The sequence below is a fragment of the Amblyomma mixtum genome, chromosome 4, assembly GCF_055824585.1.
Source record: "Amblyomma mixtum isolate Tamu chromosome 4, ASM5582458v1, whole genome shotgun sequence".
Lineage (NCBI taxonomy): Eukaryota > Metazoa > Arthropoda > Arachnida > Ixodida > Ixodidae > Amblyomma > Amblyomma mixtum.
Window position 1 is genome coordinate 59412923 of NC_143015.1, and position 24038 is coordinate 59436960.

At 45.9% G+C, this 24038-nt stretch overlaps 1 protein-coding gene across 4 annotated transcripts in view; it reads right to left on the reverse strand.

Annotated features, from left to right (window-relative positions):
* The window catches only part of LOC149346566 (uncharacterized), a 101483-nt gene that overhangs the window by 57781 nt on the left and 19664 nt on the right, over positions 1-24038 (reverse strand). For 3 of the 4 annotated variants that reach the window (XM_089586501.1, XM_089586500.1, XM_089586498.1), the window contains 4 exons: positions 23281-23416; positions 21580-21694; positions 18404-18531; positions 16143-16248 (listed from right to left, as the gene is read on the reverse strand). In XM_089586501.1, the coding sequence (XP_089442627.1) occupies positions 16143-16210 (68 nt within the window). In that variant the 5' untranslated portion in view covers positions 16211-16248; positions 18404-18531; positions 21580-21694; positions 23281-23416. The remainder of the gene's footprint in view (positions 1-16142; positions 16249-18403; positions 18532-21579; positions 21695-23280; positions 23417-24038) is intronic. The other variant, XM_089586499.1, reaches the window with a different exon arrangement.

Here is a 24038-nt window from a genome sequence, read left to right on the forward strand (position 1 = left end):
GCGTTTCGGAACCAGTGGGTGAGGCGACGGCCATTTTATTTCCTCTGTATGGTGACTGCCTGCTATGCAGGCCTGAAATTCCTTTGTATTTTCGCTATATATTCAGGCGGTGTTGACAGGATACATGCGAATTTAAGCGTCGTAATGGTGATAACCGCGCAACCACGGTTGAAAAGCGGTGCGTTAGGTACCAACAGCACTAACCACTATCTATCAACTAGTCATATCCATCCACTAGGCACTATCCACTAGTCATAACGGTTTGTTCTTTAATTTATGGGGCAAAGCTGCATAAGGAGGAAGATTCGTTTTATGTATCCCCTCGCTTAAAATACGAATATTACTTTTATTTCCGTGGAACCTTAACCCAAATTATTCCCACAGTATATCAATTCAAAGGCCGAAGTTATGCTGGAACCTTCAGTGTATTGTACAGAGCTCAATTAGCTTGTAGCACTTTACAAACACTGAAGAGGGGTGAAACCGAGTTACTCTGTAAAAATAATGTCACTGCCCTCTATCCATTGCACTAAAAGATCGTTAAAAAAAAACAGTGTCGCGGCATGCACGCAGACCGAAGGAGTCAGGTTCGCCAGAACTGAGCCAGAATGCTTCCATTTCATTTGTGAAAGATATACATTAGCCACTTATTCGTAAATACAGAAATTGCATCCCCGATTCTCCCCGCAACTGATACAAGGCTGCTGCTATACACAAAAGCTACTCACCCGCTGACTGGAGTGTAGAACTGGCGCGCTGTAGGAGTATGGCTGTACCTGCCGCGGAAAAGCCATCAGAGCGTCTACGACGAGTGCCATCAGACTGCTGCTGCCTGCGAAAAAACAATACGAAATTTTAGGATTACAGAAACCCCCACGGTAGTACTGCAGTCACACTGAGCCCTAAGTTCAAGCGCTTTCACGCGTTTCGAAATAAGAAAGGACACCCCTCATATTGCTTGTTTACCTGTAGATATAGGATGTCGCCGTATGAAAGTCTGCATTGATGCTGCGCCCGCACTTCTGACATCATTCTCCTGGAAATGCGTTAACCACCTATCCGGTGCGGAGTTTTCAACACCAGAAAAATATTTAGATCCCGCATAGCACCCAACCTATAGTCTGAGGAATTGCCTCACTCAGGATTCATGTGAGCGGTCAGCATATCACTCTTTACTACGCACTGGTCCCTCTAATCCGCACTGGTCAATGGGGTGTCAGTCTGATGCAGTGTGAACGAAAATGTCTATAAAAATAATAATCAAATGACTTTTTTCCCCTTTATCTCTAATCTTTGGTTTCTATACATATAAGAGAAGCCAACAGCCACAGAAACCAAGGGCCACAGGGGATTTTTTTTAAATTTATTTATTCATTTTGTGGTGTTGATCAATTTAGAATATTACAGAATACGTTATCGCTTAAAGCTAATTGATTAGAAAAGCAGAAGAAAAAACAACCATATGCCGCCGGTGGGATCCGAACCCACGACCTCCGAATTACGCGTCCGGTGCTCTACAGCTGAGCTACGGCGACGGCTGTCTGACCTTCTGCTTTCGGGGGTATTTATGTTTACATGTTACCTAACCTTGAGAGTGTTCATCAGCGCCACCCACGTTCATAAGCGGCGGACGTAGTACGTCCTGAGTTACCGCTGGCGTGACGTGGCACGTCATCGAACGACGAGGGTGGAAGCTGTGTGAGAACCCTCTTATGCCTCCTATGGCTTGGTTGTTTTTTCTTCTGCTTTTCTAACCAATTAGCTTTAAGCGATAACGTATTCTGTAATATTCTCAATTGATCAACACCACAAAATGAATAAATAAATTTAAAAAAAATCCCCTGTGCCCCTTGGTTTCTGTGGCTGTTGGCTTCTCTTATATGTATGTATAACGAGCCCCTCATTCCCCTTTTCTTGTTTGCCTAATTGCTTAGCGAGGGTCTCGGTTCTGGCAGCCTTGATGCCATAGGAGGCATAAGAGGGTTCTCACACAGCTTCCACCCTCGCCGTTCGATGGCGTTCTACGTCACGCCAGCGGTAACTCAGGACGTACTACGTCCGCCGCTTATGAACGTGGGTGGCGCTGATGAACACTCTCAAGGTTAGGTAACATGTAAACATAAATACCCCCGAAAGCAGAAGGTCAGACAGCCGTCGCCGTAGCTCAGCGGTAGAGCACCGGACGCGTAATTCGGAGGTCGTGAGTTCGGATCCCACCGGCGGCATATGGTTGTTTTTTCTTCTGCTTTTCTAATCAATTAGCTTTAAGCGATAACGTATTCTCTTTGGTTTCTATGTGGCTTAGACACAATTATTCTTTCACATAACGGCTTGTTCGCAGTGTTCCCGCGATGTTGTAGGAAACAGCGCTTTTTATCCGTAGGAATACTGCACTGTATCTCTCCTGAACTTTCCGGCAGCAAAACAATCCCGTAAAAGACGACATTGGACATTATATGGCGATGGTATCTCGTCTGTCCTCCGGTCGTGCATAAGAGAGACGACGGCCACCGGAGCTACCCCATGTTTCGAACTTCCAAAATACAATACTTCATTCTTTGCTTCCCTGGATGAGCAGCTTATACCTCTGTCACACGAGCGCGCAAAAGCTCTTACCTAAGCGATCCTTTACCGAGTTGAAAGACCTCTAATTAAAAGGAGTTGCGCTGCAGACACACGGCGCGGGCGATCTCCTTTTATCGTTTCCTTCCAAACACGCTATGGAAAGCATGGCGCTAGATTTTGAAACAAAACCAGTTAGAATAAACCAACGTATTTCAATATAGAAATTAGAAACGTATTATAATATGCTTGTTTTAGTCAATTTAGATACAGTTTATTCGAAAAATTAAAGAGGATTTGATAAGGTAGCTTCATGAGCCTTCGTATAAGTAGCAAATTTTACATGTTTGTCTAGTAACCTTCGGCCACTTTTTACGAGAGTGCCGTGCAAAAAGTGCGAAATTGCGCCTACATAAGGTTCAGCGAAAGACAACACCCTTTTTTTTTATGTGTACACTTGAAATAAAAATGCACTTTTGCTTCGTTTCTTTATTGCATGATAATTACTGGTGCCCACTGCGTTGGAGGCTACGCATTTCCAGCCGTAAAAGAGATCGGCGATCTCCGGTTTCGGAAAAGACCGCTTCTGAAAAGGAGATTAAACTTTGGCGTGTGTCTGCGGATGCAACTCCTTTTTGTAAGATGTCTTTTTCTTCAAATGCCTTTAAAGTGCTCGTGTGACAGGGGTATTATTCAACGCCACTTCTTTCAACAAGCTATTACCGTATTTTCCGGTGTATAAGACGCGGTTTTTTGTCAAAAATCTTGCTGGTGCGTCCTATACAAGGGTGCGTCTTATATGCGAATTTTTCGTTTTTTTTTTGCGAGTTCAGAAATTACTCAGGTTCATGCTCAAGCTGTTTTCACCGAAAAAAAAACTCTACCAATGATGCGGTAGTAACACGGTTAATACTTCAATACGGGGACCGCCGTGCGCAACTTTTTTTTAGGTGAACTTTATCATGAAACGGCGGGGATGACGACTTCCAGAATCGCAAACACGCGGTCGTTTCGGAGGCGCAAGCAAAAGTAATGTGAAATTCCAAAAGATGGCGACAGTCACGCTTCTCGCCATTGTCAAAACAAGCCAAGCCGGCGTTCTTTTTTAGTCATTCTTTTCAGCTTCGCAACCGCGTACGTCATGGAGGGTGTACGTATTACGTCTGTGTTGGTGACTTCGGCGTGTGTTTTCCACTACCTACACCTGTCGTGCTCGGTCTTACTACAGTATGCCACCGAAGTTGCGCAAGAGCTACACCGCAAAGTTCAAATTATCTGCGGTCGAGTATGCTACCGAAAACGGAAATCGGGCTGCGGGCCTACGGAGCTTTTATGCGATCAGATGAGTCCATCCATGGTTCATTTCGCGATGGTCGAGTAAGCGTGTTTAATTAACCCTCACTAGACTAAGTGGGTAAATTGGGGTGCGTCTTATACACGGGTGCGTCTTATATACCAACTTTTTCAATGAGAGCCTTCATATATGGCGGGTGCGTCTTATACAAGGGTGCGTCTTATACACCGGAAAATACGGTACGGCAGCCGGCGACACCCGGGTGTCGCATTCTTTCCGAATGAAGTGGTGACTTCTCACGAGCACTTAAGCGCACCATCCTCAACTGTCTGTCATGCAGCTGTCTGAACGACAAACTTGAAGTTCAGTCGGAGATGGCTGCCCTTTCACTCACACTATGCCGACTCGAGATGCAGCAGTACTGGGGCACCGCCAAGCTCATGGCAGACAAGGCGTCATTCACAGTTTGAAGCGGCTGGCCACATGCGAAACACCAAAGGTACCCTGCGAAGGAGAAGCACGCAATCAGTTGCTTGACGAAGCATGAATAACGTGCCGAAAAATGAATAATGCCATTTGTTTTTATTTAAAAAATTTAGACGAGCTTTCTAGTGGCCACTGGTTGGATTTATTCCACCATATCCTCACGATACGAAGAGATACGTCTAGTTATACTACGAATCTCCAGGCTCCCAAAAACGTGCATGATCGAGGCTTCACATCTGACAGCAGGTTCTGCCTAAGATGTGTATGCTGAGAGGCACAGACAATCACACACGGAAAGTACGTTGGCACAATGTGTGCACCTTGGGAATTGGAAAGAACCTTTTAATTTCAGCAGCTGCCAACATGTCCTATCGAAACTTGCGGGTTTTTTTTTTTTAATGTTGGGTATGTTACCGTGAATTGACTGGGCTGTAGGGCACAGCTACGGCGGGTAGAGCAGGAATGACTAAAAATACTGTGCCGCTACCACAACAACAGAAGAAAGCAATTGGAAACATGCGCACACTTCCAACTTATTATTGGAAGTAATTGGGTATATTTAGACCACTTACTCAGCATTTAAGAACGCTCTATCACTCTAAGCCCCGTCATTAACAAGTAATCTGTAAATGACAAGGCTAAACACATACTGCAGAACGCTTCTTCTATCCTGCACTTAAAGCTCTGGTTTATCACAAACGTTGTAAAAGAAACAATTTTTTTTGCAATAGCAGCATCAGACAATCGCAGGAAAAGGAGTGCCACCCTTAAAAGCTGTCATTAAGAAATTAAAATAACAAAGACATTACAAAACTAACGAAGATAAGACAAAACACCAACGTAATTCTTGCTGGTGCAGGTATTTATAAAAATGTTTCCCTTTGTACTGGTTACCGGCTGGGCTGAGAGCAGTAGAGATATTTACATGGTAAGTGAAGGTTACAAATGTGCCAGTTTTCTTCCAATAATCAGTTGACAGTGCGTGCATGTGTTGTCTTTTTTTTTGTGTAGTCGTCGTTTCCCCCCCCCCCCCCCGCATTTTCAGTCATGCACCAACTCTCCCCAGTGCCTGCCATTCTGTAGAGCAGGAATTATTTGATTTTAGGAGTGTTAGCTCTTATTCAGCATGTTTCTCAATTTTTTGGGTCTGGTACCACCTCCCATCGGCATGAAATTTTCTGCGATTTATTGAGGTTCTCTACCACCTACCTTCGACGTGAAATTTCCTGTGAACTTTTATGTCTGCCCACAAATTCCACTGAAATTTTCTGTCCAAGAAATTCAAAATGGCGCCCCCTTAGTAAACCGATATAGAACCCGATTTGTGATTGATTGGTGACGTCTTAATTGACTTGTCAAAGGGCTATGCTTAATTGCTTTTGACACAGTAATTAATTAGGCATCTTAAAACGAATTAGATATTTGGAATCCTCTATATGAGTAAAAAAGGTTAGACACAAAAATTAACTAATGAAGTTAATATTTATTTTGGTTATGCTTAAATTAAATTCCTTATAATTAATTAACCGATAATGAAATGACCTAACTGATGGATATTTGTAACTGGCTCGATGAGTTGGAAATGTTAGACACCAGTACTGTCTAATTAGGTCAATATTTACTTGTGGTTAGGCTTAACATGGCGGCCATGTCATCATCACTCGGGTGACGGTGGATATATTGATTGCTATGATGAAACATCGATGGACGACAGCCAACAGGAAAGAAAGAGAGGGAGACTCAAGGTGGGGTGAAAAAGATATTTCCAAAGCATTTCTCCACAAAAAAGCCCGGCACCAGGCAGGGAAAGCTTGTGCCCATTGTGTCACCGGTGAGTACGCGCCTCACTGGGTGTCGCACCCAGCCCCTCCCGCATCCGAGGCGCATGTCCGAGGGCAAATTTGTCTTCGGTAGGACTCATAATTATGGCGGCTCACGCAAATGGTGATTGAACGGAATTGGCCAAACTGAGCCCGACAATCTGCTGAATGGCAAGAAAAAAGCTCACACAAAACTTAGGTGAATGACACCGGCAGGGTATTCCCCGATAGCATTCTAAGCGTCTTTTCAGGTAAGAAGTTAGCTCTCGTGAGTCCAGTGATTCCACTTGAGACACTTCATGTTTAATAGCTCTGCGTAGTAGCTGGCCCTGCAACCCTCACATCCGCTAGGGCTTTCTGACCGCTGTGAAGCTGTCCGCTGAGAAGAGTCACTATTTCTCCCCCATCTGGTTGCTGGGTTCCAGTGAACCGGCCGGCATTTCCTGAGCACGCCGCTGTTTTCGTATAGCATAATATAAGGTATGGTGGCGCACAATTCGCCCTTGCGTGCTTCTGTCTTCATAAGGAAAGATATAGTACATGTGTGTGACCGCAAATCGCACCTATTGGATCTGTGAACGGTCGTTTTATCTTCTGAGTAGGCTGACTGCCTGCCACGTAGTTCTAGAAGTCCAAAGTATTTTCTCTAACCATTCATGCGGTACTGAGAGGACATATGCGAATGTGAGCGACGTGATGGTGATAACTGTGCTACCACGGTTGAAAATTGGCACGTTAGATACCAACAGCACCATCCTTTATTCGCCACATTCATCCAAAGGTGTACGCCAGTAAGCCTAACAGTTTATCGAAAAAGGTTCATGCAGGTGTTCCATTTTTACAATGCTTGGAGCTTCCAGTTATGGGGCGAAGCTGCGAAAAAAAACAACACTTTCTTTTATGTAACCATTGCTGGAAATATGAAAATTACTTTTGCCTCTTCCCCAAAGCAATTTCCAAGTAAGCCTATTCGAAAACACGCCCAGAATGTACCAATCGAAAGGCCAATGACATGCTGGAATCTTCAGTGTTTTGTGCTAAACGGTAAGCTTGTAGCACTTCCCAAAGAACGAAGAGGGGTAAAACCATGTTAATCGGTAGAAATTATGTCACTGCCCTTATCTATTGACTGAGAAAAAATTTCGTTCAAGGGGAACGCGCCGCGCTGACCAGAAAGCGTGCAGATGGATCGGAGTGAGGTTGGCAGAACTGAGCCAGATTGCAGCCGTCAGTTTTTCGCAAATATTTACACCAGCCACTTATTCGGAAATACCAAAATTTAATTCTCAGTGCCGTCCTGCAACCGGTACAAGGCTGCTGCTTACTGAAGACTACTCACCCGCTAAGTGGATGTGGGACTGACGCGCCGTCTGGGCACCCGCCTGTAGGCATCACGCTAAAGCCATCACAGCGCCTGCGACGAGAACCGCGAGACGGGTGTTGCCTGCGAAAAGACAAGGTGGAGTTTTAGGCTTACAGGCACCTCTACTACAGTACGGCAATCACACTGAATAGTAAGTTTGCACGCACTCACGCGTTTTCCAAATAAAAAAGACACCAATCTCATTGCTTGTTTACCTGTCGATATACGGTGTCGCTGGATCCGAGACGGCAAACAGGGCAGTTATGACATCGACCACCGGGAGACTTGTTAACCTACCGGCGTGGGGTTTTCGTCCCCAGAACAATGGATCCGAGACGGAAAACAGGGCAGTTACGACATCAACCACCGGGAGAGTTGTTAATCACCTACCGGCGTGGGGTTTTCGCCCCAGAACAAGATCTAGACCGACATAGCACCCAACGTACCGGCTGAAGAATTACCCCACTCCAGATCCATATTTGTGTCAGCATGTCTCTCTCTACTCTATGTCCTCTCCATCTAACGAGGCTCTATAGCGGAGAGCGATAGAGCCTTGTTACATGGTGAGAGAAGGTTATAAATGTGTCCCTTTTCTTCCATTAAACCGGCTGTAGTGTGCGCGTGTGTAATCTGTTTCTTTCTTGGGTTGTTGCTGTTGCACCGCAGTATTTTCAGCCATGTACCAACTCGCCCAACATCCCGTCGTTCTGCAGAGCAGAATCTATTTGAGTTTTCACCGCCGATGTAAACTCACCCATCACTGTTGAGATACGTGGTGTTTGCTGATGATACCGACAGATGACACAAGCGGGCAATGTGCACCAGAGATGGACTGCGTGCTCATGATGATGCTGATGATGATTTTTTATGGTGTAAGGGCGTCTGAGGCTGAAGAGCGCCATGGCACAGGGTTTTTCCTTTACTCAAGGTGGGGTGAAAGACCTGTTTGCAAGAACTTCACCCTAAAGAAGCCAAGCACCAGTCAGGGGAAAGGTCGTGCAAACTGTATCACCGGTGGGTGCCGGGCAGCACTGGGGATGGCGCCCCGCACCTTCCAAAAGCCAGGGGTATGTTCATACGACCAGGCCACCTCTGGGGACTTCAAAATTATTCTTCGGCTACGTAAATGATGACTGAACGCGAATTGAACCAAACTGAGACAGACAATCTTTGCCCAATTTTCTGAAATAAAACAGATGAAAAAGTAAAGGTGAAGAACTCCGCTGGGTATCCCCCGATAGCATTCTAAGCGTCTTTTCTAGTAAGATGTTCGCTCTCGCGTATCTATTCAAATATACTTCAGACACTTCGGGTTTAATATCTCTGCATAGTAAGATGGAGGGCGCTCACCACTAGGACTTTCTGACACGCTTCCGACTCAATTCTACGCGAGCACAGCGTTGCAGTGAACCCGCCGGCATGGGCTATGGAGGAGGTGTAAGAGCTTTAGAATAGTGTCCAGAAGTCTGCCTAAGATATGGCTGCGAGAAATTTGTACGTGAGTGCTTTTGCTTGGGGCAACTTCAATTTATGGGGCAAAACTGAGTTAGGATCACATTTTTCGTTTATGTATCCAACTGCTGAACATATGAAAATTACTTTTGGCTTTTCACCACAGAAATTTCCGTGGAAACATAACCGAAAATATGCCCACAATATACCAATCGAAAGGCCGAAGTTATGCTGGAACTTTCAGTGTTTAAACGCCGTAAGCTTGTGGCAATTCACAAATAATGAAGAGTGGTAAAACCATGTTAATCTGTAGAAACAATGTCACTGCCCTGATCCATTGTCTGAAAAGTTCGTTCAAAGGGTACAGCGTCACGGTAAGCAAGAAGGGCGCAGATGGAACAAGGTAGTTTCGTCAGAACTCAGCCAGAACGTACCCTACCCTCACATGTCAGAAATATTTACTCCATCCTCTTATTCGGAAATACAGAAATTTGTTTCTCGATCCGCCCTGCACCCGATACAATGCTGCAGCTATACTAAAACGTACTCACCCGCTGACTGGATTGTGGAACTGGCGCGCTTTATGAGTACGGATGCACCTGTCGCGGAAAAGCCATCAGAGCGCCTACGACGAGTTTGATCAGGTGGCTCGTACCTGCGAAAAGACAAAGCGGAATTTTAGGATTACAGGCACCTCTACTGCAGTACTGCAGTGACACTGAATCCCCAGTTCGAAAGCTTCTTAAGTGTTTTCGAAGTAAGAAAGGACACCTCTCTCATTGCTTGTTTAGCTGTCGATATACGGTGTTGCCGGATCCAAGTCTGCAGAGATGAGACACCCCCAGTTATAATACCATGCACAGGGCAATGTTTTAACCACCTACCCGTTGCGAAGTTTTCGCCACCAGAACAAGATCTAGATCGCGCATAGCGCTCAGCCTATACTCTGAGGTATAACTCCACTCAAAATTCATGTGAATGATCGGCAGACCTCTTTCTCTGCTACGCAGTGGTCTCTCTAATACGTACTGGTCAGTGTGATGTCAGTCTGATGCAGTGCAAGCACCACTGTCTATAAAAATAATAATGAAAGTGTAAAGAGGAAGATGAGCAGCGGCGGCCGCCGCTCCGCTAGCGCGCGGCGCGAGATCGCTGGCTGGATGACCGAAGCTCGGACCGGCATTTTGGCTAGCTGTCGCTAAGTTACTTTCCCCGGAAATCCTGCTACAAAAGGTCTTTTTTTATTGCGAAAGCAATACTCCTCCCAAGAACGGCTTTTCTCGTAGCGGCGGGCACTTGGCACGTTTGATCTTTAGAATGACCCCTGACGTCATACCATGCCTAGTGACGTAACAGCGTGACGTCATAACTGGAGCGACAGACGGGCTACCAACTCGGCTCCTCGGGTAACGGCGGCCGCTTGGCACGGCACGCAGCGCTCTTCTCACAAGAGGCGCTGCATATGCAGTATAAAACACCTCCCTTCGCAACCTACCAGGCTTAACCAAAGCTATGACCCCGTCAATTTTTCTCTTCATTTCAAATCTGTGCTCTCTATGTGACTTGGACGCAATTATTCTTTCACACAACTGCTTGTTCATAGTCGTCCCGATATGTAGGAAACAGCGCTTTTTATCTTGAGAAATACTGCACAGAGTCTTTCCTGAGCTTCCCGGCAGCAAAGCAACCCCGTAAAGGGCTACATTGGGCATTCTATGGTGATGGCATCTCTTCCGTCATCCGGTCGTATACAAGAGAGACGACGGCCACAGCAGCAACGCCATGCTTCCTACTTTCAATATACAAGACTTCAGTTTTTACTTCCTGGACAAGCAACTTATTCAACGCCACTTGTTGCAAAAAGCTATTACGGCAGCCGGCGAAATCCTGGCTTTGAATTGCTTCCGAATCAAGTGGTCACTTGTCACGAGCACTTCATAGCACCATCGTGAACTGTCTGTTATGCAGCGTCTGACCGACAAACTTATATTTTATTCGTAGATGGCTGCCCTTTCACTCACAGCATCTTGACTCGTGATGCAACTATACAAGGGTACCGGCAAGCTCAGGTCAGACTAGGCGACATTCCCAGACCGAAGCTGGTTGCCTTATCTGAGACGCCAGAGGTACCCAGCCCTGGGAAGGTGAAGCATACACTCAGTTGCTTGACGAAGCATAAATAACATGCCAAATAGCATCCCTTGCTTTTGTTTAAAACAAACATTGTAGACTAGTTGTCTAGCAGCCCCTAGTTGAATTTTTTACAACATATCCTCCCGATACGAAGGGAAACATTTATAGATGCCACGAATCTCCAGGTCTCCCCAAAAGTGCTTGATGGAGGCTTCAAGTCTAACTGAAGGCTCCAGACTGAGAGGCACAGACAATCACGCACGGAAAGTACGTTGGCACGATGTGCGCACAGAAGCCTGGAAAATTGGAAAAAAAAAACTTTTATTTTCAGCAGTTGGCAGCGGGTCCTATCGAAACTTGCGGAGTTTTTTTAATGCTGGGTATGTTACAATGAATTTATTGGGCGGCTGGGCACAGCTGCGGCGGGTAGTGCAGGAATGAGTCAAAATACTGCTCCGCTACCACAACAACAAACGAAAGAAAAAGGAAACATGCGCACACTACCAACTTATTACTGGAAGAAATTGGGCATATTTAGACCATATACTCAGCATTTAAGAACGTTCTATCACTCTAAGCCCAGTCAGTAACAAGTAATCTGTAAATGACAAGGCTGAACGCACGTCGAAGAACGCTTCTTCTACCCTGCAATTAAAGCAATGGTTTATCACAAACGCTTGATAAGAAAAAAATTTAGCAATAGCAGCCTGAGACAATCGCAAGAAAAGAAGTGCCAGCCATGAAAGCCGTCAATAAGAATGTAAAATAATAAAGACATTACAAGAACTGAGTAAGATAAGAAAAAACCACCACCTAGGTTTCGGCATCGGACACCAAGGCAATTCTTGGTGGTACACGGCTTTATAAGAGAGGGAGGCTCAAGGTGGGGTGAAAAAGATATTTCTCAAGCATTTCGCCCCAAAAAAGCCCGGCACCAGGCAGGGAAAGCCTGTACCCATTGTATCACCGCTGACTACCCGGCGGCTCTGGGTGTCGCACCCGGCACCTCCCGCATCCGAGACGCATGCTCAAACGACTAAGCCACCGCTGCGGTCTTGAAATTTGTCGTCGGCACGACTCATAATAACGGTGGCTCACGCAAATTATGATTGAACGGAATTGGCCGAACTGAACCCGACAATATTTGCTGAATGGCGAGAAATAAAGCTTTTAGAAAAATTAGATGAATGACACCAGGAGGGTATTTATTCCCCGATAGCATTCTAAGCGTCTTTTCAGGCAAGAAGTTAGCTCTCGTGGGTCCAGTGAATCCACTTGAGACACTTCATGTTTAATAGCTCCGGGTAGTAGCTGGCCTTGCAACCCTCACATCCGCAAAGGCTTTCTGACCGCTGCGAAGCTGTCCGCTGAGTAGAGTCACTATTTCTTCGCGCCTAGTGGGTCTGTGGACGGTCAATTTTTTTTCTAAGTAGGCTGACTGCCTGCCACGTAGGTCTAAACGTCCAAAGTATTTTCTCTAACCATTCATGTGGTACTGACAGCACAAATGCGAATGTGAGCGACGTGATGGTGATAACTGCGCAACCGCGGTTGAAAATTGGCGCTTTAGACTTCAACACAACTATCCTTTAGTCGCCATGTTCATCTAGAGGTGTACGCCAGGACGTTTAACAGTTTAGTGAAAAAGGTTCATGCATATCAGGTGTTCTATTTTCACAACGCTTGGAACTTTGATTTATGGAGCAAAGCTGCAATAAGAGCAATACTTTTGTTTATGTATCCCCATGCTGAAAAATGCAAAAATCACTTTTCCTTCTCCAAAATAATTTTCGTGGAAGCCTAGCCGAAAATACGCCCAGAATGTACTAGTTGAGAGGCCGAAGTCATGCTCGAACCTTCAGTGTTTTGTGCTAAACGCCGTAAGCTTGTAGCACTTCACAAAGAATGAAGAGGGGAAAAACCATGTTAATCTGTGGACATAATGTCACTTCACTTATCCATTGTCTGAACAGTTCGTTCAAAGTTTACAGCGTCACGGTAAGCAAGAAGCGCGCAGATGGAACTAGGTAGCTTCGCCAGAACTGAGTCAGAACGGTGCCCTCACGTTTCAAAAATATTGACACCATCCATTTGTTCAGAAATATACAAACCTGATTCTCTATCCTCCCTGATTCCGATACAAGGCTGCTGCTATACTAGAAACTACTCATCCGCAGACTGGATTGTCGAACTATCGCGTCGTAGATCACCCGTGTTTAGGCATCGCCTTAAAGCCATCTGAGCGCTTGCAACGACAACCACTATACGGGTGTTCCCTGCGAAAAGACAAGGCGGAGTTTTACATACACCTCTACTGCAGTATTGCAATCATATTGAATCATAAATTTGCAAGCATTTAAGCGTTTTCGAAAAAAGAAAGGACAACCATCTCATTGCTTGTTTACCTGTCGATTTACGGTGTCGCTGGATCCCAGGCTGTAGAGGGGGCAGTTATGACAACCACTGGGCAACTTGTTAACCACCTACCCGACGTGAGGTTTTCATTCCCTGAACAGGATTATACCAACATAGCGCCCAGACTACAGGCTCTGGATTCATCGCCCTCCAGATTCTTGTGTGTGTAAGCATATCTCTGTCTACTCTATGTACTCTCTATCAAGGCTCTATCGCTGAGAGCGATGAAGACTTGTTACATGGTTGGTTTGGTTTGGTTTATGGGGTTTAACGTCCCAAAGGGACTAAAGCTATGGGAGACGCCGTAGTGAAGGGCTTCGGAAATTTCAACCACCTGGGGTTCTCTAACGTGTACTGACATCGCACAGTACACGGGCCTCTAGAATTTCTCCTCCAAAGAAATTTAGCCGCCGCGGCCGGGATCGAACCCGCGTCTTTCGGGTCAGCAGCCGAGCACCATAGCCACTGAGCCACCGCCACGGCACTTGTTACATGGTGTGGTGAGGATTAAAAATATGCCTGTTTTCTTCCAATAACCAGTTGGTACTGCGCACATGTGTTGTCCTTTTCTTTCTTGTGTTGTTGTTGCGCCGCAGTATTTTCAGCCATGCATCAACTCGCCCGACATTCCTTCATTCTGTAGAGCAGGACTTATTTGAGTTTTCACCGCGCACGTAAACTCACCCATCGCTTCTGAGTTACGTGGTGTTTGCTGCTGACTCCGAAAGACGACACAAGTAGGCGATGTGCACGAAGACTGAACTCTGTCTTCATGATGATGATGATGAATTTTTGTGGCACAAGGTCATCTGAGGCATAAGACTGCCAAGGCGCAGGCTTTTCCGTTTACTCAAGGTGGGGGAAAGACCGATTTGCCAAGAAGTTCACCCTAAAAACCGAGCACCAGGCAGGAGAACGGTTGTACCCATTCTATAACCGGTGGGTTTCCGGCAGCTCTGGGGATAGCACCCCACACCTCCCGCATCAGGGGCGCATGTTCAAACCACTAGGCCACCGTTGTGGTCTTGAAATTTCGCATGGGCATGGCTCAAACACAATGGTTCACGCAAATGATGAGTGAATGCGAATGGACTTAACTAAGGACTTAACAAAGCACCACAATTTTTGCCGAACATTCGGAAATAAACCTTGTCCAAAAGTTAAGGTCAACGACTCCGCTGGGTATTCCCCGATAGCATTCCAAGCGTCTTTTCAGTTAACAACTTAGCTCTAGATGGTGCAGTGTCATGTATATGAGACACTTCGTGTTTAATAGCTCTGCATAGTAGCATGAATAGCCCTGCACCCCTATAAACAAAGACCTGCACGCCTCACATCCTCTAAGGCTTTATTTATGACGCGCTGCGAAGGTCTCCGCCCAGTAGCAGCACAATTTCTCCTTCATCCAACGCAGGCGCTCCGTTGCAGTAGACCCACCAGCATGTGTTATGCCGGTGACGTAACAGCTTTCGAACTGTGTGCACGAGTCTGTGTGAGACATGGCTGGAAGAGATTCGTATGTAAAAGGTTTGGCTCAGTAAAGACTGGAAATAGTTGATGTGCGTCTCCGCATTTCGCAACTAGTGGGTTGTGTTGTTGTTGTTGCGACTGAGAGAAAAATGAAAAGGAAAGTGCACGGGCCTGCCAACTGCCTCCAGCCGAGCCACCACCGCTGCCACGTGCAGATAGAGTTAAAGATCAGAGGAAAATGAAAAAGGAAAGAAAAGAAGCGCGTCGAATCAACAACCGCGTCCGCCGACACGGAAGCTGGCTGTAAAAACAGATAAGCGGCCGTAACCGCGCTTCGTCACCACCTCCCTTGCAACTAGTGGGTGAGGTGGGGGTGGGGTTCATTTTATTTGCTCAGAAAGCTGACGGCCTGCAATAACATCCTATGTAATTTTGCTAATAATTCATGCAGCGCTGTCAGGAGCAATGCGTATGTCAGCGCCGTGGTGCGGTAACCGCGCAACCACGGTTGAAAAGCGGAGCGTTAGACACAAACAGCCCTATCTACTAATCACCACATTCATCCATAGGTGTACGCCAGCAAGTTTAACCGTTTAACGAAGAAGGGTCATGCATGTCAGGTGTTTCATTTTCACAACGCTTCGTGCTTCGGTCTATGGAGTGAAGCTGCGTTGGGAGCAAGACTTTCATTTCTGTATCCCCTTGCTGGAAATACGAAAACTACTTTTCCCTCCTCCCTGCAGACTTTTGCGTGAAAGCCTAACCGAAAATATTCCCCGAATATACCAGTCGAAAGGCCGAAGTCATGCTGGAGCCTTCAGTGTATTGTACTAAGCGCAGTGAGCTTGCAGCACTTTAGAAAGAATGAAATGACGGTAAAATAAAGTTAATGTGTAGAAAAAATATCACTGCCTTCAATCCATTGTCGGAAAATTTCTTTCAAAGGGAACAGATTCACGAAAAAAGAAGACTTCCAGATGAAACAAGTGACGGTCGCCAGAGCTGAGAAAGAATGGTGCCCTCACACTTCACAAATATTTACACCAGCCACTTACTCGGAAATAGAGAAATTTGATTCACGATGCTCCCTGCAACCAGTACAGGGCTGGTAATATACTAAAAACTTGTACCCATTGTAACTACTCACCGGCTGAGTGGATGGTGGAACGGTCGCGGCGTCCGGGCACGCGGGTGTACCCGTCGCCGAAAAGCCATCACAGCGTCTGCGACGTGGCCCGCCAAACGGACACCGCCTGCGAAAAGACAAGATGGAGTTTGAGGATTACAGGCACGTCTACTGCAGTACTGCAATCACACTTAATTGAATTGAATCCAAACTTTATTGCAAAAATATGCACATTCTTTAGAATGAGCCACAGGCCAAAAGCTAAAGAAAATAGCTTGAAAATGCCTGTGAAATAAGTCTGCACGCATTCACACCTATTTGAAATGAGAAAGGACACCCCTCTCAATGCTTCTTTACGTGTCGATATACGGTGTCGCTGGAGCCAAGTCTGCAGAGATCCTGCGCCCGCAGTTATGACACCAACTACCGGGAAATAGGATAACTACCTACCAGGTGCGGAGTTTTCGTCACCAGAACAAGATCTAGATCGCGCATAGCGCTCAACCTACCGGCTGGGGAATCACCCCACTCCAGATTCATGAGAGCGGTCAGCATAACTCTCAGTACAACGGACTGGTTTCTCTAATACGCACTCGCAAGTGTGATGTACGGGCTGCCTCAACTCCATAAGAATCACGATAGAAATGTTGGGACTATGATATTCAATGCACATTAGCTCAACGATCAGGGAAGCGAACGATGGGACCGCTATGATAGATCCTTGGAATGACCAAATCGTATTGATATGCAGCATGACCACCTCTTTCCCAGGTAACAATACACGCTTGTGAATGCCGCCCCGCACACCACACCGCGTTGCACACAGAGCGGTGCAAAGGCAAAGTAGATGTTACACAAGAGAGAAGAACACGGACGGAGTCTCTAAGTTTAGAAGCACGTTCCAAATGCAAAATGCCAAAAGCTTCTTGCGAACTCCGCAACACGACCATTCATGTTTTTCGAAGAAACCGCGAAGAAAGCACCAACTACCGTTTGTTGATAACACGCCAGTTTTAAGTAGGATCACGAGTGGAAACTGCGTAAGAATGACCCGATCTTATGCTTAACTGTTATCGCGAATGCTAAAACATTTGGTTTGATCAGATTAGGCGCATTCGAGGACATAACGAACAGCGGAACTTTCCTCTTTACCAGGTTGGTTTGGTTCGGTTTGTGGGCGTTTAACGTACCGAAGCGACTAAGGCTAGCTCTTCACGCCGAAGTGAAGAGCTTCAGAAATTTCGACCACCTGGAGTTTTTTACCGTGCATCGACATTGGACAACACACGAACCATTAGAATTTCGTCTCCATCGAAATTTCGACCGGTGCGGCCGTGATAGAACCCGCGTACCATAGCCACTCCGCCACCGCGGACTGGTTTGCTGTTTTCTTTACGTGGCCGCTAACAGCGCAGGCAAAGGGAATGAATGCTACATGCAATTTCATTTCATATGGATGGCGGAGAACAGCACAATAAAATGCAAAGAATACACAGAATGTGATCGGCACAAAGAGGACTAGTTTCACTCTTTTTGTTGCTGTGCATGGAATTGAGGGTGAATAAATCTGGTGGTTCACTTACCACTGTCCTGATCAAATTTACTAATAACACACAGTTCAATTTCAGTTACGCATCAAGGAGGCTGTTGTACATTCGTAAATGTTAAGTTCTAATGCTAGCCAGAAGACAGTCACATGCCAGCCTCCCGTCACTGAATTCTTTTTGTTATGTCCCGGTGCTTGAGAAGCGCTAATTACTTACTCCATGCATGTAGTGTTGGAAACTATATTTTCCCAAGCCCAAGGATGAGTAAAAAACAATCGGAGACTGGTATCTAAAAAATCGTATATCTAAAAGATCTCTTGCGAAAAGTCCGACACATGGATCACTAACGCAAGAAGAAGTCCCGTATTTTGGTATGAAAAACGCTTCCACCATTTCCAGTGTAATTAGATCTCTGTGTCCGAATAGACTGCTTGTTCTCAAAAGTAACGGAGAGCGCTCCTTTTTCCCCCTTTCTGTTGCTGTAGTTTCAACAATGTGGTACCTAATTGCTTGAGATATCACTTCTAACAAGGCCATTCGCACGTTCCCTAAGCAGCACATTCAGACACCGTGCACTTTATGCGTCTTAACAAACTGTCTAGTTGCGAGTGAAGGCTTTTTTCCCCCTTTGTGACTGTCTGTGGAGCTTGCGTTATTCACAATTGATGTTTACCAGCTTGCTCAGTTATCTGTCCTGAAGAAAATGGTTGATGCGAGCGTTCTTTCTTGCCTCACCGGCTGCATCGGTGATGACATGCGACCACACCACGACTTGGTGGATGACGACTGTCCATCGCACGCTGTCCTCATCGGCGGCTTGCTCGCGCAGTGGATTCTCGCTGATTCCAGCCTGGCCCGGCTGTCTGCACGGAGAGAGTTTGCCGTGACAAGTCGTGTTGTACGCTGCTCAGCCGATCGGCCCTTGTGCACATAAACACACGCGAACTGTCCCGTTTTGAAAGCTGAACACCGGCGCGCGGTAGTGTCCAACGTCATATCACGTGACACATTACGCACACAGAATTAATTGCAGGCGCTGTATGCTACCTCGCGAAAATCGAAGATATTAATGGAATGTGCACGCAGGGTACCACTTTTCTAGGTCAGTAAGCACTAATATGAACATGAAGGCGCAGCACCTTCAGTATTACTTTAACGGCAGTTATTTTCTTTTTTATAGCTAAATATGATCGCAGTTATTTGCAGGAGCACTCAACAAAGAGATAGGCTGTTTAGTTTCAGCATACTTTAGGCATTACGCTGTCACTGTGGTTTTGTTTAAGAGGTGCCTCGAAACTGCCACACACGACGCGTATATGAGAGCGACACTCAACGCGAGTTCGCTACTTTTTGTTGGGAAAAAATGATTCTTCAGAAAACACTAGGAAATATCCCCCATTATTATTACCCTCTTTAGTACGGCGACTCCAGTTAAGGACTATTTTTCTAGGGCCCAAACGTTTTAGATGCATACATGCCTCGGTAATATGGAAATTGAACAATGGTCGCGGAGAACATTCCCATGCGCCAATTTGGTCGCTATGCTTTTCTCGACTGCGCCAATTAGATATTTTGAGTATGCAACACCGGCAAAATGCAGTGGGAAATTTTGTGAATTTTTTTAGTAATAGCCTATTTTTAGGAGGTTCATGCTTTACACTCGTACCGTGATCGGGTGCGCATTACCATCACTCGTATTGCATGATTGGGTGCGAAAATTGTGCTTTCTAGAGCTCCTGCTACGTTAAGGACTGAATGAGTACAGATATCACTTAGCAGTGCGTGCGGTGTGGAAAGTCGCAGAGCCGAAACGCCATCACAAGTTTGATCATGCAGCCCCACAACATTTCAATCATAAATACTTCAAGGACAATACATACTGACTTCCCAAACATTCGTTGAACTTCCTCGTCACTGCCGGTCAGTATTCAGAGAAGAATACGTATACAAGTTCCTACATTTTAATGATTTTTGTTTCTTTTTTCTTCACAATTTCTTACCCTTTTACTTGCCGATGTTCGAAAATTGCAATATATGAAACGCAATGTCCTATTTCCCTTCAAAACACACCCTTCTTCAAAATTTTTATTCTGGTATGTTGTTTAATAAATGGCGAAAAATTCAAAATGTAATCGCAGCTTATTGAGAGAACAGGAATTATTAAAGGAAAACGGGATACATTGAGCCTTGCCGGAGTCGAGTGTTGTTGACGACCATTCTCGTGAATAAACAATTTTGAAATGAACAAAACAAAATAAGCGTAATAGTTGATTTCCAGAAAGAAAAACAATGAAGTAAAGCCTTTGTATCTTTCACTGGCAATGAGTTTTACGCAAACGCTTGGCATATGGCAGAAGAAGAATTCAGACAGGCGATATACCTATCTCTGGGTTTTCCATCTTACGCCCGTTTGCGTAAATGCTGTCCCTCTGTGTGTAACAATTATGTGAGCACAGAGGTGCGCAGTAGTTCGGGCAGTGCGCTCGCAGGCAGCATCTTAAGCTTATGACATGTAGGCTAGATTCGCAGCAAGTTTTCAGGCTTTTACTGGTACCTGGCTATGCGCGGCGTTCGAGAGGCGTTTCGCAGCGTTTGAAGGGGCTTGGGGTATCTTACAGCCGGCGTTGTCGCTTCGGCGGACGCGGTTGTTGCGACGTGCGTCTTTTCTTGCAATCTTTCTTCTCACATCTTTCAACTCTCATCTGTCTGCATGTGGCAGCGAGTGTGACTCAGCCCGTAAAGTGGGCAGGCAGCCACAACAACAACAACACAGAACCAACGTTTGGGGTGTCTTACGGTAACTTATTCTACCCGACGACACCAAAGATTGCACTATGCGAGAGGCAGGGTGCTTCAGGGTGTGGTCACGTACTCTCCCTACCCTCCTAGCGCGGACCCCGAAGACGAAGGAAACGCAAGCCACGAGCTGGAGGTGGTCACGTGATTACGGAACGAGCTACGGGTGGGTCTTTGTGGGACGTGCGTATCTTGGCTGTGCTGTGGAAGACATCACTTTAGAAATACTTTTCTGCCTTGCATTCTTCTTAAGCTGTGTATACGATGCAGCTCACGCAATGACAAACAGTTATTCAATCATAGTGTTTTTCCCGGTAAGTTGTTTTCTGTAATGCACGAAGAGATTGGGGGTAGCTCTAAGGATATCTTCAGATAGTAGCACTCCACAGATCGCAAAAGTTCTTTCAAACGACATTTGCATTTTGTATATGGCAAAGGGAAGTGTCGCAAAATGGAGTATGAAAAAACACGCTTAATAACTTCGAATATGCCTACATTTCTTTTTTAGTTATTTAGCAAGCGTATGTGTCTTCAACAGGCATTTTGATTTTTGTAACGTTGCTCGTTAGTGCCGCAGTTTAAATGATTAATGCGAACTAGTCGCTTTATGCATAGCTTTGGTCGTGAACTAATGCATTCGTATAGACGAGGAACGACTGTGTTTGCTAAGAAGTGGGATTTAAAAAAGAAAAATTGCGCCCTCTTCCTTCCTCTCTGCTTATTCGCTGACACGGCCTTTTTTAAACAATTCATTCTAACTCGTGAAGTCACGACCTAACAGGATCAAGTGATCACAGTGTAGCAATGACAGGGAATGGTCCTATCGATTACTTTCAGCAATCGACGTGAGAAAGTTCTCTGCCCCACTGCAGCTTTCCCAGGAACAACCAGCGGCGTTGACAGTCGGGTTTAAATTTTTGACTGTTATTTATTATTGTTTAGTGTATGTAGCCTTTTTCTCATTAAGATGTGATAAACGATCACTACAGGTTAACAACAGTTTTGCCTCAATTGTCTCTGTATTCTGCGTAGGAGTATTACATTGTTTCGGCAGGCATAAATATGACTAGTTGTAATATATCATCAACATACTTTCGAATAAAAGCCATCCTCACCCCTGCTTGTCAGTTTAAGCGGTCAGGCCGACCTCTGGCACCTACGCGACGGACGCACTTCAGACGGTGCCGCTCACCCAGCCAGTAATTCAGGGAGCTGGTTTGGGACCGGCTCCTGTGAGTAAAAAACAATGCACAAACGGCACAAGTATACTTCACCAAATATCTTCGTTACGCTAAAAACGGTGCTTAAAAAACAACGACACACTAATAGTGGAAGAGACACTAAGGGCTACTGGAAGGAACATTCCTGGGGTTATGGTCAATGAGCACGTATTTTTTTCATTTGTAAGCTCGGACATGACATCTCTTTAAGCACCTTTCATTTTGACTGATAGCGACAGGCATTATCATCATTGTCATCATCATAATCAGCCTAACAACGCTCACTGCAGAGCAAAGACTTCTACCATGTCTCTCCAATTAACCTTGTCATGTGCCAGGTGTAGCCACCGTATCCCCGCCAACTTCTTTACCTCCTCCGCCTACCTAACGTTCTGCCGCCCCATGCTACGCTTGCCTGCTCTTGGAATCCATCCTGTTACACAGCGGTTATCTCGCCTTTGCATTACATGCCCGGCCCAAGCCCATTTCTTCCGCCTGATTTCAACTAGGATGTCTTTAACCTGCGTTTGTTAATTCACCCACTCCGCCAGCTTCCTATCTCTTCACGGTACACCTACATTTTTTTGGCCATAGTTCACTGTATTTTCTTTAACGAAACTCTCTTTGTTAGCCTCCACGTTTCTGCCCCGTAAGTGAGTACCGGTAAATTACACCTGTTGCATACTTTTCTCTTGGCAGCTATTGGTAAACTGGCGTTCATGGTCACATGAAAGGTTGCCTATTTTGGAGGGAACATATCGCTTGCGCACTTATAAAATTATTTTGAATAAATCCTGGCCCTCTGCGCTGCGAAGCAACGTCTAATTCTGGCCATAACCTGGAACTGCGCTCAATATTTCGGTATTGTGTACCTACGCCATATGAGGAATTTCTTTCGTGATTAAACTAGTGCTGTCGTTTCCCTGCACTACGATTTTTCCCACAAGTGTCGACAGGACTTGAGGATACAATACTGAGGGCCGACTACCTGTCATAACTTTTTAAAAATCATTGGTGTATGGTAAAGAGGGCAAAACGCTTGTCTAGGACACGTTATGGCCGTGTTTCGGGCTGAATTCGTTAAAACTATGGATGACATCTGGTTAAAAATGGTCTGGATGTAAGTACGTGCAGCGAAACTCTAAGAATTTCACGGACATTTTTTGCCTTCCAGGTCGCAGTGGTTGTTAGAGCTGCGGAACACAGTTCGGTCGTTCTAGACATGTGTTTTGAGCTCTGCACGAAACGTCCCACTGACTAGAAGCCAGCTCGCTCAAGCAGGCGAGTAAAACGGCGGCCACTTGAGTGCAACAACTCGGCTCTGATTCTATTTTTTATACCTCGTGAGGAGCAAAGCCGCATCGCATATGAAGCATTCCTTAGTTGTGCAACTTGGCCGACACGCCAGCTGGATTAAAGCAAACTGTTCCTTTGGAAACCTATTGCTTGGCCACTGCAGGCCCATCCATACACCTCCACAAGGTGAGCTATGAGTGTATTAGAAAAAAACAGTGGTTAGGCGCCTTGTGGCACATGCTGTCTCCGCTTCTTCATATCTTTTAAACGCACATATATAACCAGGATACTCAAGCTCACCTTCACCAAATTCTTGCACCTCAATTTCTTCTGACCGGTGCTGTGCGCGGTGACGCATACGTCCCAGACACGTCCCAGACGACCCAGAAAGCGCCCAGGGCGGCCGCTCTCATGGGCTGCTCAGTGGCTGGTCCATCTGCAGGAAAGAAAAACCGGAATTACTTTGGCAGAACGGACAACTGTATTTGGTGTTAACTATTTCTGTCTGGTAAAGACAACCTATGGATATGAATGGTGAAGACTACTGTAAACTAGGAAACCAACTGGGCGGTCGCGTAAACGTACGTGTCGGAGTTCGTACGTAAGCGCTAGGCATTGAGAGCGAAGGAACGAGACCTCGTAGAGGCCCCAATGGGCCTCTTCGATTAACCACGCTCGGGCAGCCCGCTGGCGGCCCGCAAGTTCGTCTCTGACAGGAAAACGCATCATGGTCACGTGGGCTCGCGGCCACCGGAACCAGCGGCCGGCAATCACGGCGGCAAGCAAGTCGCGGATCACGGAGGGCAGATGCTCTAGCTCTAGCTTCGCGTTCTGCGTCTCATTGCTGCCCACGCGTACGGTAGAAATAGGCTGCTTGGTATCGAAAACAACGACTTACAGTTATTGAGGGCTGCGTTCCGCAGACTGCAGAACATGCAGCTGATCAAGCTCGCACGCGTATACATCGGCAACGACAACGCGAGCGTGTGCATTTCGGTGCACTGTGTAAGCTTCAAGAAATCCTCAAAAGCATGCGATGAGCAATCGCAGTCTAATGT